At 40.3% G+C, this 14,900-nt stretch overlaps 1 protein-coding gene across 11 annotated transcripts in view; it reads left to right on the top strand.

The window, feature by feature from the left end:
* The window catches only part of cadpsb (Ca2+-dependent activator protein for secretion b), a 66,135-nt gene that overhangs the window by 29,611 nt on the left and 21,624 nt on the right, over positions 1-14,900 (top strand). For 10 of the 11 annotated variants that reach the window (XM_077014430.1, XM_077014429.1, XM_077014431.1 and 7 more), the window contains exons 6-13: positions 1,107-1,228; positions 4,150-4,261; positions 6,371-6,510; positions 6,806-6,872; positions 6,989-7,097; positions 7,257-7,469; positions 13,631-13,767; positions 14,096-14,283. In XM_077014430.1, the coding sequence (XP_076870545.1) occupies positions 1,107-1,228; positions 4,150-4,261; positions 6,371-6,510; positions 6,806-6,872; positions 6,989-7,097; positions 7,257-7,469; positions 13,631-13,767; positions 14,096-14,283 (1,088 nt within the window). Of the gene's footprint in view, positions 1-1,106; positions 1,229-4,149; positions 4,262-6,370; positions 6,511-6,805; positions 6,873-6,988; positions 7,098-7,256; positions 7,470-13,630; positions 13,768-14,095; positions 14,284-14,651; positions 14,757-14,900 lie in introns of all 11 variants that reach the window. The other variant, XM_077014432.1, reaches the window with a different exon arrangement.

Raw genomic sequence — 14,900 nt, 5'->3', positions numbered from 1 at the left:
GCATACGTATTGTGCTATATTTAACTTTCCAGCATTTTTTCTTCGTTCTTCCAAGTTTGTCTCACTTCATTTGGAAGTCAAGAAGAGCCTGCTAGCGATGGAGAGTCTGAGATTCTGAGTGATAGATTTAGCAGTGCTAGCAGCTTCAGTGTTAGTTTGACACATATGAGCCCTCAATATTCACTACTTTTCCTCACATGAAATTGCAGACATGCTGCTCCGTGAACAGACGAGGCAGTTGTATATTAAAAAGAGTAATATTGCATTTGTGATGAATAATCTTGGAGAATATTGAAGGCCCCAAAGAGCTTTCCACTAAAGTTTCTGCTATAATTACAGTGCCTGGTGCTAGCTTGTTCCCTTAGCTCTTCATTAGAATATTGCAGTCATTACAGACCCAGCAAAGCCATGGTTTATGGATTTGAGAAGTAGACTTGAGTCATGGGTGTCTTGTTTCCTGTTAGCATTCGGACTTTACAGGGCGATGCCGGTGTGAGAACCGAGTGTTTTCTGTGCTGCTGTTTTCAGCACTGATGTGAAAAATACATTCAGTGAGATGCTGCAGCTCAGGGAGGATCTCATGAACAGGATAGTGGATTAAAAAAAACAACCGTGCCTCTCACTCCCCAAACACAAAGCTAAATGTTTTGATCCCTGAACAGAAATAAGCAGCTTAAATGGCATCAGCATAAAACCTGATATACTGTCACTGCACTGCCAGATGAGACACTAATCCCCAAAGAATCATAAAACATCAAGTATATATCCTTGCTTTACTATTATAGCTTTACAGATGTTAGAATCAGGTTGCTTTTACATAATCTTCATGAACAGGTTCTACTACACTACTCTACTTCAGAGAGAGGCATCCTAAAGAACTGGTTCATGAGCCAATCTATTACTGAACCATGAGTTTATTAACCTTTGACAAGCCTGGATGAAGACGAAGTGAACTAGTGTGGGCTAGTATGACTGTTTTGAAGTTGGTGTTCCTGCAGTATGGACAGTAATTAGTGAAGTTCTGAGACAGACATCATTTTAGGGGTCTCTAACAGTTCATATTATAGGTGTTTCTTTAAAGTGATAAACATGGTCTTCCTTTGCAGGTGGTGATCATGGAGGTACAAGGGCTGAAGTCTCTGGCCCCAAACCGCATTGTCTACTGCACTATGGAGGTTGAGGGTGGAGAAAAGCTACAGACCGACCAGGCTGAGGCCTCAAAGCCAACGTAAGACTCGTTTTCTCCCATCTGCATCTTCTTTTCACTAATCTTACATAACTGATATCTTTTTCTATCCAATCGTGTCATTTACCACTGTACATTTTTAAAGAAAATCGAATCGTAATTTTTCATTTTTACTCCAACCCTGTCTCATCGCAGTCAATATCACTTATCTGGTTATAGGGCTTAAGAAGACATTTAAAATGTAGCATCCAACATGGAATACAGATAAAGTTCTTTGAAAGCATCATAAAACCATGGACATTATAAAAGCAACTGGCATTTGGAAAATACTGTAAATAAAAAAAGACAAAGCCTTTTGACAACAAACCACACATTAATGGCGCTCTGGGCTGCTAATCTCTGGCTGGAGGTGAGTGAATAACATGGTAGTTGTGCTTCAGGTGCTGTGGTCCAACCTGTGCTAGTGTGGCCACACAGAGGAGGAGGCACTGGGGAAGAGCACATGATTTAAAGCTATTTTTGGATCCCTTTTCCGTCACTGGATCAGGTGCCAATTTATAATGAACTAAGGAGGGGGAGGGTAAAGAGGAGGGCAGGAGAGAGGGAGAGAGAGAGGGAGGGAGAGAGGGGGACAGAGAGAGAGGGAGGGAAAAAGAGGGGTGGGAGCGAGGGGGGTGAGAGAAAGGGAGAGAGAGCAGAAGAATGAAGGAGCTCTGTTTCCCCTCACGAGTGAAGTCAGCTGTGGAGAAACTGATTAGAAATGTAGAGAGTGAACGAGAGAGTGAAAATAGAGAGAGTGAGAGAAAAAGAAGGAGAGTGTGAAAGAATGGGGAAATGAGAGTGATAAAGAGAGAGCCTGGAGCAGTCAGCGAGCAAGGATAACAGTATCACACAAGAATTAGCTTGAAGCATCATCACATGCACATAGATTCACATACATGGCCAAATTACAGGTGCAAACACCAACCCATGGCACACACACACACACACACACACACACACACACACACACACACACGCAGAACTAAATCTGAGGATGTTGTACCTCTGGAATGTTGTATGCAATTTCTCTCTGCCTGTTCCCGGATGCACAAGGTCACCTTCATGGTCTGCTTTCACTGCTGGCGAAACGCAGCACGTGGCTTGGCTAAGGACACGCTGTCCCCTGCACCTTCCCTCTTTCTCTCCCCTCTCCTCCCGAGTGGGGCGGGAGCACAGGCAGAACGTACATCTCACTTCACATGCAGCCTTCCCACTTTACGATATCCAGCAGAATCAGTTAGGCTGAGCTAAACGGAGTATTATTCCATAAGCTGTTTGTGTCTGGTGCACACGAGGTGGTGAGCGAGGCGTGACATAGTGCCGTGTCAGCACCCCCAGCGCTGTCGGAATGCTAACAGCCTCATCATCAGAGCCAAACACGCTGAACCAGAGAGGAGCTCTCTGGGCAGCTACAGCCAGGAGTCATTCATTCCCATAGGCTGCGCTGATCTAGCATAGGGCACCCGGTGGCGGCCCCGATGGGGTGCCCGTTATTTTAGCATGACTGTAGCTCGGTAGGTTTTCAGTGGCTCTGTCTTCTCTGTTGAGTTCTGTGTCTATATTAGTCCCATTTCGCCGTTTTATGGCCACCTAAACATAAGCGTTCTTTGATCTTTTAATTTTGTGTCTGTGTTTTATGGTCCCGTAAGTACTGTGGTCTCTCCCCAGCTGAGTGACTGCCATCATGCCGTGTGGTTAGAGCAGAAAATGGGAATATTGTTTTTACAAACACACTCCACCCGACCTCCCCTCCCCCCTTCCCCCCGCTACCCTCCTGCTGCTTGGAGAAATTTCGCCCTGCGCACAGATGAAACGACGCAAAATACACACGCACGTTCTCTCTCACACACACTCACTCGGTCTCATTTGACTACTGCCTCTGACACGTGCAGCCTGTTTCCACGGCAGCAGATAGCACGTGTTCCTCACTTTACCAGGCCAGGCCCATCTCCTATTGAGGCTGCGGATGTGTGGGCCATGGCTTTGATGGGTGACTGTTAGCGGGAACCCATTACACATCTGAGTGCATTACAAATGTTTCCACTCCATCGGTTTCAGGAGTAACATAACAGATGATTGGTTTATGTTTGTCTAAAAGGACTTCACTCACACTATGTTTTTATCTGGAACATCGTGTGACCGCTCATTTGTCTTAATGTACTACGTCACGCATGAATGTGTTTCTGTTTGCGTGTGGTATTTCAGTGTGACGATGTTGCTATCCTCGATACGGTAAAATTACATTTGCTGTAGCTTTTGTATACCTTTTTTTGTAAGGACTTCAAAGGACAATATGTTTCCTTCTGGCCTGCTCTCTCTCTCCTCTCCTCTCTGGTCTGTTCTCACGTGTCTTCACTACTGTATCTGACATGTGCATTACGGGTGCGAGGTGAAGCAGAGGGGGCTGGCAGCCATGCGGTGAGTGGTACAGGCTTCATTGTTCTCCTCCTCTTACGACGCCTTCGCTCAGGATGAGCATGGATATTAGAGGAGGAGGATAGAGCAACGTGGGGGCCGTCTCTCTCTCAGAGACCCAGAGAGAGTGGGAGAGCCCATGGGGGGACCAACGTGGGGGCCGTCTCTCTCTCAGAGACCCAGAGAGAGTGGGAGAGCCCATGGGAGGACCAACGTGGGGGCCGTCTCTCTCTCAGAGACCCAGAGCAGCAGAGAGACAGGCTCTCTGGATAATGGATAATCTGGTCTTTAGAATTTATGAAGTGAAATAAATATCAGTGGAAATAAGTTTGAGCCTTGATACTTAACTCCACCCAGGGCTGAATGCTAAAAGATTTTGCAAACTGTGCAGTTCAAAGATGCCCATTTGCAGCTTTTTTTCAACTGCAATGGGTAATGTGATTTTTTAATTTTGTGTGTGTGTGTGTGTGTGTGTGTGTGTGTGTGTGTGTGTGTGTGTCTCACAGATGGGGGACTCAAGGAGATTTCACTACTACACACCCTCTGCCTGCAGTCAAAGTCAAACTGTTCACTGAGAGTACAGGAGTGCTGGCCCTGGAAGACAAGGAGCTGGGCAGGGTATGTATCACCTGCTGCTGCCACGGCAACAGCACTGTGTCATCATTCGTCCATCCTGGACTATGCATCTCAGTAGAATAGAGCATAACCTACAGTATGAGTCCTAGAATCTCTCTAGTCAGTATGACACAGAACACTTACATACAGAAGACAGGTTTGTGTACAGATGGGTGCAAAGATTTTTATTTAATAATTTATCAAAAATGATTAGAGATATATTTAACAAAAAGGCAGTTAATACTATTTTAAAATATACTATGCAAAACAATGACATGTTTCCAGATATCTTTGTAAAATCGGAATATCACACACCATTTTCACACACACACACCATTTTCACACACATACGCACACACACTTTCTAATGGTAACACATGCTCTTGAAACAAAGTGTTATTATGTATTAAGAGCCAAACCTGATGTTGACTCAATTAGTACAGTCCTCTACACACTGCTGCTAGAACGACGCCTTTGAAGAAGCACTTCAGTTTGACAAATCGTTTCCAGCACTTCGTGTCACTGTGACAGAAGCTTAGCAGAGTCGACTAGGCTACGTTGTTCTCCAGAGTGCTAAGATCGTCAGCGCAGCTTGTGCGTTTCTGGATCCTGTTTGATGGCTGGCAACAGGGTGTGGTCCACCTTGCCTTTTAGGCACAGTGTTTCTGTGTTTGTTAAGTCCAGTCTTGTTCCCATCGCTCTCTCATGTCCACTTCAGCCTCCTGATAGGCTTGGTGTTTAGCTGATGTGATGAGCTGGAAGAGTTGCAGGGGAGGGGGGGCTACTGTATATTAATATTCCAGAAGAATTATGTGATTGGATGAATCATTCATATGGTGCAGCAGATAATTTTTGCTCAAATCCTTTAATAGATCTTGAACCACACATCATACCTTCACCTATGCGCTAAAATATATTGCTTAGTGTCTTGAAATACTATTTTAGTAATATAATCAAAACCTAGTTGCTTTCCCCATATTATGAAACCCTATCTGGAAATTTATGACTAAATCTTTCATACTGGCTACATTGTACTCATAAAAGCTAGTGCATGCAGAGACTACTTCATGAGCATTTCAGCCATGATGGTTGGGTTTCTGTGGATTCTTTTGCTCTTAAAAGGGAGTAAGAAAAATGTTTCGTCAAAGGAGAAAGACGTCCATTTGCTGATTACACCCTGTTCTTTTTATGGTTCCTGCTGACACACACATGCACACAGGAGAAAGGTCTGCCTCACACCTTTAACCTCCCCATGGAGCAGCAAGTCCAGTTCAACCTTTAAGTCTACATCCTGTTGTGACATTAAATACCTCTGCCCCCACATGAAAAATACACAAGAGGAAATTACTCGAGCAACATTGCATTGTGTGGTTTTGTGTAGCGTCTGCCAAGTGTTTTCTGAGATTTTAAATTCTTACAGACAATTAATTGGTGCAAAAAAATGTTGCTGCAAAAGGAGTAATCAGCATTTTACAATAACAATATTTCATGAAGATTCACGAGTCAATTTACAGGTATATATTCATGATCATGACAAAAATCACAAATATGAAAAACAAATAAATAACAGTCCTATGTTTTATAAAATATTTGGCATCAACTCACATTCCTCTTTGTGCTGTGAGGCAAATGTATTGCTGAAGCCTGACTAGATACAGGCTTCTGAACTTTGACCTTGGATTCTGACAGGGATGGTGATGTGTTTCCTCTGAAGATGAAGCAGGCAGCCATCTCAAATGTTTTAACATTGTAAAGAGAAACATTATGCTGGCTCATCAGTGAGAGACAGAGAAAGAGAGGGAGAGAGAGAAAGGAGAAAGTGACATACAGAGAGATACAAGGTGAGTGAGAGGGAGAGAGTGAAAGAAAGAGAGAGAGAGAGAGAGAGAGAGAGATTCTCTCCACTCTAATCAGGTTCCAAAGGAGGAGCAGCACATTCAGACTTTCTGTGCTCAGTGAAGAAGAGAAAATAATTAATTGAATGTTGACAATTTTCCCAAAAATACTCCCCAGCAAACAATATTTGCCTATTAGCACTGCTCCTAGCCAGACCCAAGGTTATTCTGCCTCATACGTCGTAGTAATAATTGTCCTCTCTGATTGGTTGGTTAGGTTGTACTTCACCCGACCCCCAACAGTCCCAAGCAGTCAGAGCTGCATAAGATGACTGTGACCAAGGCCTGTCCCGACCAAGACCTGAGGATCAAGCTTGCTATTCGCATGGATAAGCCCCAGAACATGAAGGCTTGTGGGTAAGGCAGGACCAATTCTTACTCTTTTTCAGGGTTCGTTTCTGAAAATGAACAGAAACCCAGTGTAGCTAATAATTCTAATTCTATAAAATTCTGAAGATACTCTGGTTCATTTAGTGCACCCAGAGCACAAATGCAGCAGACAGAACAAAAGGATGTACCATCTTACAGTTACTTTGTAGTCATAACCCTTCACTGAACCATAATACAGATGATTGCTTTTGTCATATTTGCATTTTGAAATGCTATTATAATTCTTTGAACTGACACACCACCCCTGTTTTACTGGCTATAGGTATTTGTGGGCTTTTGGGAAAAACGTTTGGAAGCGCTGGAAGAAGCGGTTCTTTGTTCTGGTTCAGGTAAGACCGAGTACATCTGGATTTCAGGCCATGTGAGTGGAGCCATGAAATCATTCATATATCTTGTGTACAGCTATGCAGCTATGACCAAGGTTGGTGTGTGATTAATACCGCAGGTGAGCCAGTACACATTTGCCATGTGCAGCTATCGGGAGAAGAAGTCAGAGCCGCAGGAGCTGCTGCAGCTAGATGGATATACTGTGGATTACACAGACCCACAACCAGGTATACACACACACATACACATGCACGCAATATTCATGCATGTAAGTCATTGCTTATAAGATTCTACCCATGATGATGGTTGTTGTTTGTTGATGGAATCACCAAAGCTTTTGTGTATTCACCATATAAGTTATATGATTTTGCTTGTTGTTTGTGTAGGTTTGGATGGAGGCCGTGCTTTTTTTAACGCCGTGAAGGAGGGCGACACTGTGATCTTCGCCAGCGATGATGAGCAGGACCGCATCCTATGGGTGCAGGCTATGTATCGGGCCACCGGCCAATCACATAAACCTGTCCCGCCCACCCAGGTCCAGAAACTCAATTCCAAGGGCGGAGCTTCGGCGCAGATGGACGCGCCCATCTCTCAGTTCTGTAAGTTAGCGCATTAGCAAATCATACACTCATTCACACACACATAGTACATTACAGTGCAGTTAATTATACCCAACATGCTCCCAACATGTAGCAGAAATCTATTTACTTCAAGTAACAGAAGGAGCTCAATATGAGCTACGTTAAACGAATTTAAGAAATATCATTATTGAGTAATAGGTTATAGCAACAGTGTCCAATCTTAACTGTACAGGGCCAGTGTAGGTGCCAGTGATGTGCAATAAATTGGATGTTTAATGAGAGGTATCAACTGAGTAAATAAGTAAAATCTCCAAAGAAAACCTACAGCTCTTTACACACAAGGTCAGACATCCCTCAGTTATGGAGGATGCTGTAAGCTATATGCAGCTACTTTGCAGTAATAGCACCATCAGTAAGTCACATGGACACACAGGACTCACATGGATGCTCTATAACACACAGCAGTCATGATGACACCCTAACATATTGTGCTTTACTGTCTTTGCATAGTGAACATTTCTGTAGTGAATATTATAAATCTGTTATGCAATGAGTTGTCATACATTACAATGGTTTGCAAATGCAAAACTAATTTAGACCAAGTTGGTTTCTTTAGTGTTGTTCTTGAAGCAAGTGGGGACAACTGAACAATGTTATTTTCAAGTGCATGAATGTGTACAGAACAGTGACAAAATATGGCCAAGAGAACCATTAAAATGTAGAGTCTCAATGATTGAAACTCCAGTCCACATTGCAAAACTAACAATGTAATCTGATAATCTAATAATCTTACTTACATGGCAGCTTGCCCTCTAGGCAGACTGCAGTGATAGCAAAGGGAAGGTAAGAGTGTACAGACTGGAGTAGCACCTGTTCATTCTAATGTCCCCTTCATGTCGTATTCTCACTCTTTAACTTCTGTGCTAGGTTTTATCCTGCCCGCCAAAAACGTGAAAAGATGGAGCCACTTTCAGAATATAGACTCTACATGCTCTCAATATTTAAGAGATCCTTAGTAGCTATTTATGTAGTTACAATAATGACATAATATTTACTCATGTTTTAAGAAGGTATGACTCTGTTTTGCCAGATTTGTTTTCTCAAAATTGGTTCAGGAGATTTCTTTTATTTAAAAATATTAAATAATGTATGTTTTTGTCTTACATATGTCATTTAAAAACTCTCTGGGGACCTAAAATGATGCTAAATAATAGTTTTCAGCAGGCATGTCTTCATAATTAAGTTCAGTCTTGACTGCAATAATCTGAAAGCTGCTCTATCTTTTAAATTTTGTATAAACATTATATCAGTTAGCAGTCCTTTGATCTCTAAAATTCACTGGTAGAATTGTAGTTCAAAAACACATTATCATCAAGATTATAATTAACTTTAAAGCTATCAGGTATACTACATATTCTGTTCCTCAATCGGGAAAAAATTACTTTTCAAAGAGATAATTCAATTAAGATACTTTATCCAAGAGTAATCCAAACAAAATAGATCCTGCTATTCCGAACCAAATCCATGTTTTTGGTGTGCATATTTTCTCCTCAGCATCTGTCCAGAGCAATTTTTTGTCAGAAAACATATTTTGAAAGCTCCTGAGATGTTAACATCTTTGTCTTTTTCTTGTAAGACAACATCAATTTTGAAACCACTAACATCTAATGAAAGCTTTCTTTCAAGTTAGCGCAGCATGCAAAAATAGTATTTCTTTAAATAAAACCACAGTTTATGAAATATGGTTTAACAAAAAATATCTACCAGAAATACTTAAAAGCACAGATTCTTTGTTGTTTCTCCATTGATTTCTTTGTCCAGTATGTGAATGTTTCTTGTGGTCAGTTGATTCTTTATGAAGTTCAGCTGATGCCATTCAGCTTCCTCACTGTAACACAGACTCTTCTTCTCTCTGAAACATTATTACACAGTGTAAATGTTTCACACGCCCACATTCTACACACCCACATGGTTTTGAATGGCATAGACAAGTAACACACACCATGTACTGTGCACACTTCACTTGCACAAGAAAACACCTTTAAAAATTCACTGCAGTTGCTTTTACCAGATTCTAGTATGCTATGAAGGTTTTGAGGTTCAGAAATTTGCTGTAAGCACATGATTCAGTTCTGCTTTAGTGCTTTTAAAATGCTAATCATATAAAATAGAGAATACACTTAACATCATAATGGTGGTTGATGGTCTCAACATAATGAGACATACAGATGCGTGATTTGTAATTTTCTCAAATTTCTGTAATTTTGTTTTCAAATTTTCTTCACAAAAGTATGAAGATTGATGGACAGCTATAAGCTGTCATTATTTACTAGACCTTTTAACTAATGCAGTGTCTTCATAAAATTATTTTAATTGCTGCCACTGGCATTACATAAACAATTTAATACCATTCCAAAAAAAGGACCTAAGGTAAGTGCCAGTACAGTATCAATCACTTTTCAACTGAATTTATCTTGTGTAGACACTGGAGATACTGTAACGTTAGTAATATAGTACATTAATATAAATTATAGGACTGAGAATCCTGTTAAAACAGCTGCAGTAGAAAGTTGAGTTCAAGTAATACAAAGCACCAAGCTTTATTTTTCTCCCATCTTTTCTCTTTTCTCTTTTTCTCTCTCTCTAACTCTCTCTCTATCTCTCTGTCTCTTCCTGTGTCTGTCTGTCTTTCTTTCTTTCCCTCTCTGTCCCTGTCTTTCTCTGACATTGTCCCACACCAGCTCAGACTACACTATCATGGTGGAACAGGTCGTTGTTTTCGCATTGTGTTCTTCTTCCTCCATGCTTTGTTTGCACCCTTCTTCAGTCGTGCAGCTGTAGTGGGGTTCAGGGTTTTCGTGTCTGCCTTTTTCCTTCAGCCTTGTTGCTAGTCTTTATGTTATTCTGGTTTGTCCCTTCTTACCCTGCTGTCTTCTAGCTGGACTTAAGGGTAAGTGCTTCCCTGTTAGCTAGCACCAGTCAGATAATCATACAGCCATTATCTGACAAATGCACTGTGCTTCTTTACTCTCTGTTCCCTCTTCCTCTTTTTTTCCCTCTCGAATCTCACTTTTCATGCCTTAGTCCAAAAACCCAGTGTATTTTTTTGTCTATTTAATTTATTTAATGTAGGTTTTCAAATATAAACTTCCATCCAGTTTAGGATGCATGAATTTTTAAGTCTCTTCTTATCATAAAGGTCAATTATAATGATTGATTTATTTGCATAATTGCCTTCTCTACTGTAAATAATATCACTGGCATGAGAAAACCCTCAGAGTAAAGATGAAAGATAGACTAAATTATTAAATATTTTCTGCTCCGTACGTTTACCGCATCCAAACAGTCTTAAATGTTATCCCTGAATCTGATCTGCTCACATTTATAGAAACTTAGAAAAGAAGCCTGACCTGAGAACATTTACGTTTTTGTCTAAAAATCAAAAGACAAATTTTCAAATAGACTTTAGAAAAACACAAAAATAGAGGCAAAAATAGTTAAAGAAATTCTAGCTTAACCTAAATTTACTTTAATGTTCTATAAATGAATTCTGAACAGATACAATATTTTATATTGATATTTTAAAAGACTTAACTCATTAATAACTGATGACACCAGCTGGATCTGGAGCAATTTACTCTTGAGGGTTCAGTTACCTTTAATCTGCTCTCTTTCTTTTTTGCCTTTGGGTCACATGAGTTGGCAAATATGTAAGTGGAGTATTCTGAATGCCAATGCCCAGGAATAGGTGTTGCCATCCTTCCTTACCATGAAATACTCCCAAATTTGTATTTTATATTTAATTTATCAGATTCTTTGGGCCTATTTTGAATAGCTGCTAGGCTTGAATAGCATAGTGCCTTTAGCAGCAAGAGACTCCATTTTGAATTTGGTTTTTATTGCCCATTTATTGCTTGAATAGGTTAGCTCTTAAGTGTCACATTGTGCATTTAGATTATGGAAAACGGTCAGAATTTTTTTGTTTTATCTTTTCTTTTTTTTTGTTTTGTTATTCCCTGTTTTCCTGAAGAATGAATTGCCCACTTTCAGCCTCTGTTGGCTTCATGCTAATCCCATGTACTTGCACCAGAACTGTAATGCTAACCCGTTAGCGTGCCCCCATGGTGGCTTGCTTGCTAGTGTGCTCAGCAAATGTTATGAACACACTAAAAAATTCTGAAGTATTGTCAACTTGCAAATGCCAATAGACAATAAATGTTGCATATAGTTAGCCTTTATTGGGTAATGTATTAATCATTTTTCTTGCATGATATTGGATATCATAGAACTTCCTGCATGTGATTCTAGATAATCATGGAGAATTTACATACATTTAGCTTAAATTTAAAGAAAAGTATGTAAACCAATGTTCTAATCACTTTCCTCCATATAAAAAAATTATTAAAAATGGAATCAAAGTAAGATAGTATATTAGCATTATCGATTCATATGTTCTGAAGACCTTGGCTTGAAAATAATATCTGATTTCACAATAACATATATAACAGTCACCCCTGTTCACTCCTACTATGAAGTGCCTCTGTCAAGCCCACAAGCCTCGCTCTATTGATGTGCTCCTTTTATCATTTCTGTTGTCCCGACTCACCCTTCTGTGCTCTCTTTCTCTCTCTCTCCCTCTCTCTCTCCCTCTCTCTGGTCCACCTTTCCACTCAGTCCAGTCTTTTAAACCTTTAAGACTCTTTTAAACGCTTTTTTCTTACCACAGTGCACCAGAACCTGTATTGTATCCATTATTTATTTCTTTATTTCTATTCACAACGCATTGTGTTAATTGGTTTGTCCACTCTCCTCTGTCATGATTCTCTCTTCTCCATTATATTATGTTAAATCCTTCATTCTCTCTTTCCTTACTTTCTTACCACCAATCCCTGTGTTGCCACATCTATGAATCAGTCTAGTAGAGCTTTGATTCCCTTCACTGGTCTTAATTTTATAATTAAATATTTTTACACTGCTTAAAATGCCCCTCAGAACATGAATTTAAAATGCTATTTATTGAGTAGCTAGATTTTAAAGGCAAAAGTTAACTATAAGATATACCTTCCATAGTTCTGTCTTCTTTCTATGTAAAAACCCATCATATTGTCTAGTCACAACTTCTTGCCACTTTCATAACCATTTCTACCTGTTTGTGTGTCAGAAAACACACAGTGAGCTGTCAGCTCACAGTGACACACATTTTCTGTGTGTTTTTTCTCATCAGTACCATCAGTGCCTTCATTTGGATTGTATCATTCACTCTAATAACTAAGTAATTTTTAGCAGTAAGACAGAGATAGCACTTAATAATGATTTGGGTAGCATTTTTTATATAGCTTTAATTAAATTTTTTAGTTTTTTACCCTTAAGAAACAAAACCATTCATAAACCTCTATTTTCATTGATGAATGACTAGACTGGCTAATTCTGTGCACATCAAGGGCATTATCAAAAAATATATTTATGCCATTTGTTTGAAAATAAGAAATGGGAATATTTGCTGTCTCTATTAAAAAGAAATTAAAATTTGTTGGCAAAGTAAAAATGTTTCATGTAACAACAGAAGATTTTCTCCTTTAGCCCCCAATCCAAAATGTTGTAATTAGATTTTTGAAGTCTTTTGAAAGGAGGTAACTAAATCTTTTTTTCTAACTCTTCAAAGGTATTGCACACTAGAACAGCAAAAATATAACACTAGTAAACAAACTTATGAAAACTCCCTGATTTTCTGACATTTCCATTTTTACAAGCACACAATCCATCATTTCTCTCTAAATGAATATTAACCAGTCACGAATGGCAGAATCTATTGTATTCATGTGAATGAAAAAGCATTGCAATTCATCATTAAGAACTCCGCCACTACCCACTTTCCCTTGAGTTATAATTAGTGGTCTGCACAATCAAAATCCTAGGGGAGAGTCTGCAGCAACTGCACCCAAATCAAATGCATGTCCATCCAGTTTGAATGTGGGTTGATGAGCTGAACTTTTGCTGCAAGTTGACAATGTGAAACCTAAAACCTTTGATTTGCTGTAGAGTAGATGAACATGATGCTGATGGTTTTTTTTGTTGTTGATGAAGGAAGACAGGTCGTACTGCTCTGCTCTGCTCCGCTGACCTCCTACTCCCTTACACCACTCCCCTTTTCCCCACATCTCGCATGATTGGTTGGATAGATGCTGACAGGGCACAGAAGCACGGCATGGATGAGTTTATCTCCGCTAACCCCTGTAGCTTTGACCACGCCTTGCTGTTCGAGATGGTGCAGAGACTCACACTGGACCACAGGCTCAATGACAACTTTGCATGCCTGGTAAGTGAAACATGCCAGGACAGGCTTTTGCCATCAGACATTACTAATCAACTGGCCTATTGTTACATTTGCAATTTTTTTGCCCTGCTGTTTTGACATTTTCAGCTCAATCTTGCCATGGTCTAGTGCTGCCAGTCTGAGAGGGTGAAGGCATATTCCAATTAACCTGATGACAATATGTGAATGCCTATACAACCACCTCTTGCACTAGAGGGCATTCTCCCTAGACTCACAGACCAGGAGGGCACATGGCTATCTTGTCCATTACAGGCAGGGCTTGTACCAGTGCCAGATGCCAAAGCTCTTTACTTCTCTGTTTTACTTGCAGGGATGGTTTAGCCCAGGCCAAGTCTTTGTTTTGGATGAGTATTGCGCTCGAAATGGAGTGAGGGGATGTCACAGGCACCTGTGTTACCTTAAAGACCTGCTGGAGAGAGCAGATGGGGGGAACATGATTGACCCTACGCTGCTTCACTACAGCTTTGCCTTCTGTGCCTCCCATGTCCATGGCAACAGGTACACTTAGCATTCCATTAGCAAGACTGGGAGGCCAAACAGTGCTCCTCCGTGAGGTACTGAAAGCAAAACCTGTGGAAGAATGAGAGAACACATGAACACCAGGGCATTTTCCTCAGCTGATCATATAGATTTTTGTCTTTTAGTTGTTTTGTCGTTTTTGTTAATGTCATGTGTGTTTTGTTTTAATATAATTTTATGTAAGTAGTTTTGTCTTTTTTTTGTTCCATCTCATCTTAATTCATTTCTTCCCCCATAACCCAACAGTGTCCGTTAAGCCATGACGCTTTTGTGTCTCTTCATTCATTGTTTTGCTCCCTGAATCTCACTGCTTCAATGCTACTCACCCCATCACATGCTCCTGAAAGTCAGAGAGGGTCTGAGTTACAGGGGGCTGGCTCTAAGCCACGAGGGAAAAGGGATTCTAAAAAAAAGAGGAACTGTAAGTCTCAGCCAGCCCCAGTGCTCCAAAGGTAAGAGGGTTTGAAAAGCAGGTAGATGGTCTAAATGCCTTAATATAAAACTATTTTTAGCCATTATTTAATCAGCAAAAGTGCAGTGAGCATATCTGATAGACAAAGTAATTGTCACACTCTAAATAAAACTACACTAACATT

The sequence above is a fragment of the Brachyhypopomus gauderio genome, chromosome 8 (assembly GCF_052324685.1).
Source record: "Brachyhypopomus gauderio isolate BG-103 chromosome 8, BGAUD_0.2, whole genome shotgun sequence".
Lineage (NCBI taxonomy): Eukaryota > Metazoa > Chordata > Actinopteri > Gymnotiformes > Hypopomidae > Brachyhypopomus > Brachyhypopomus gauderio.
This window is presented reverse-complemented; position numbering and strand designations above follow the sequence as displayed.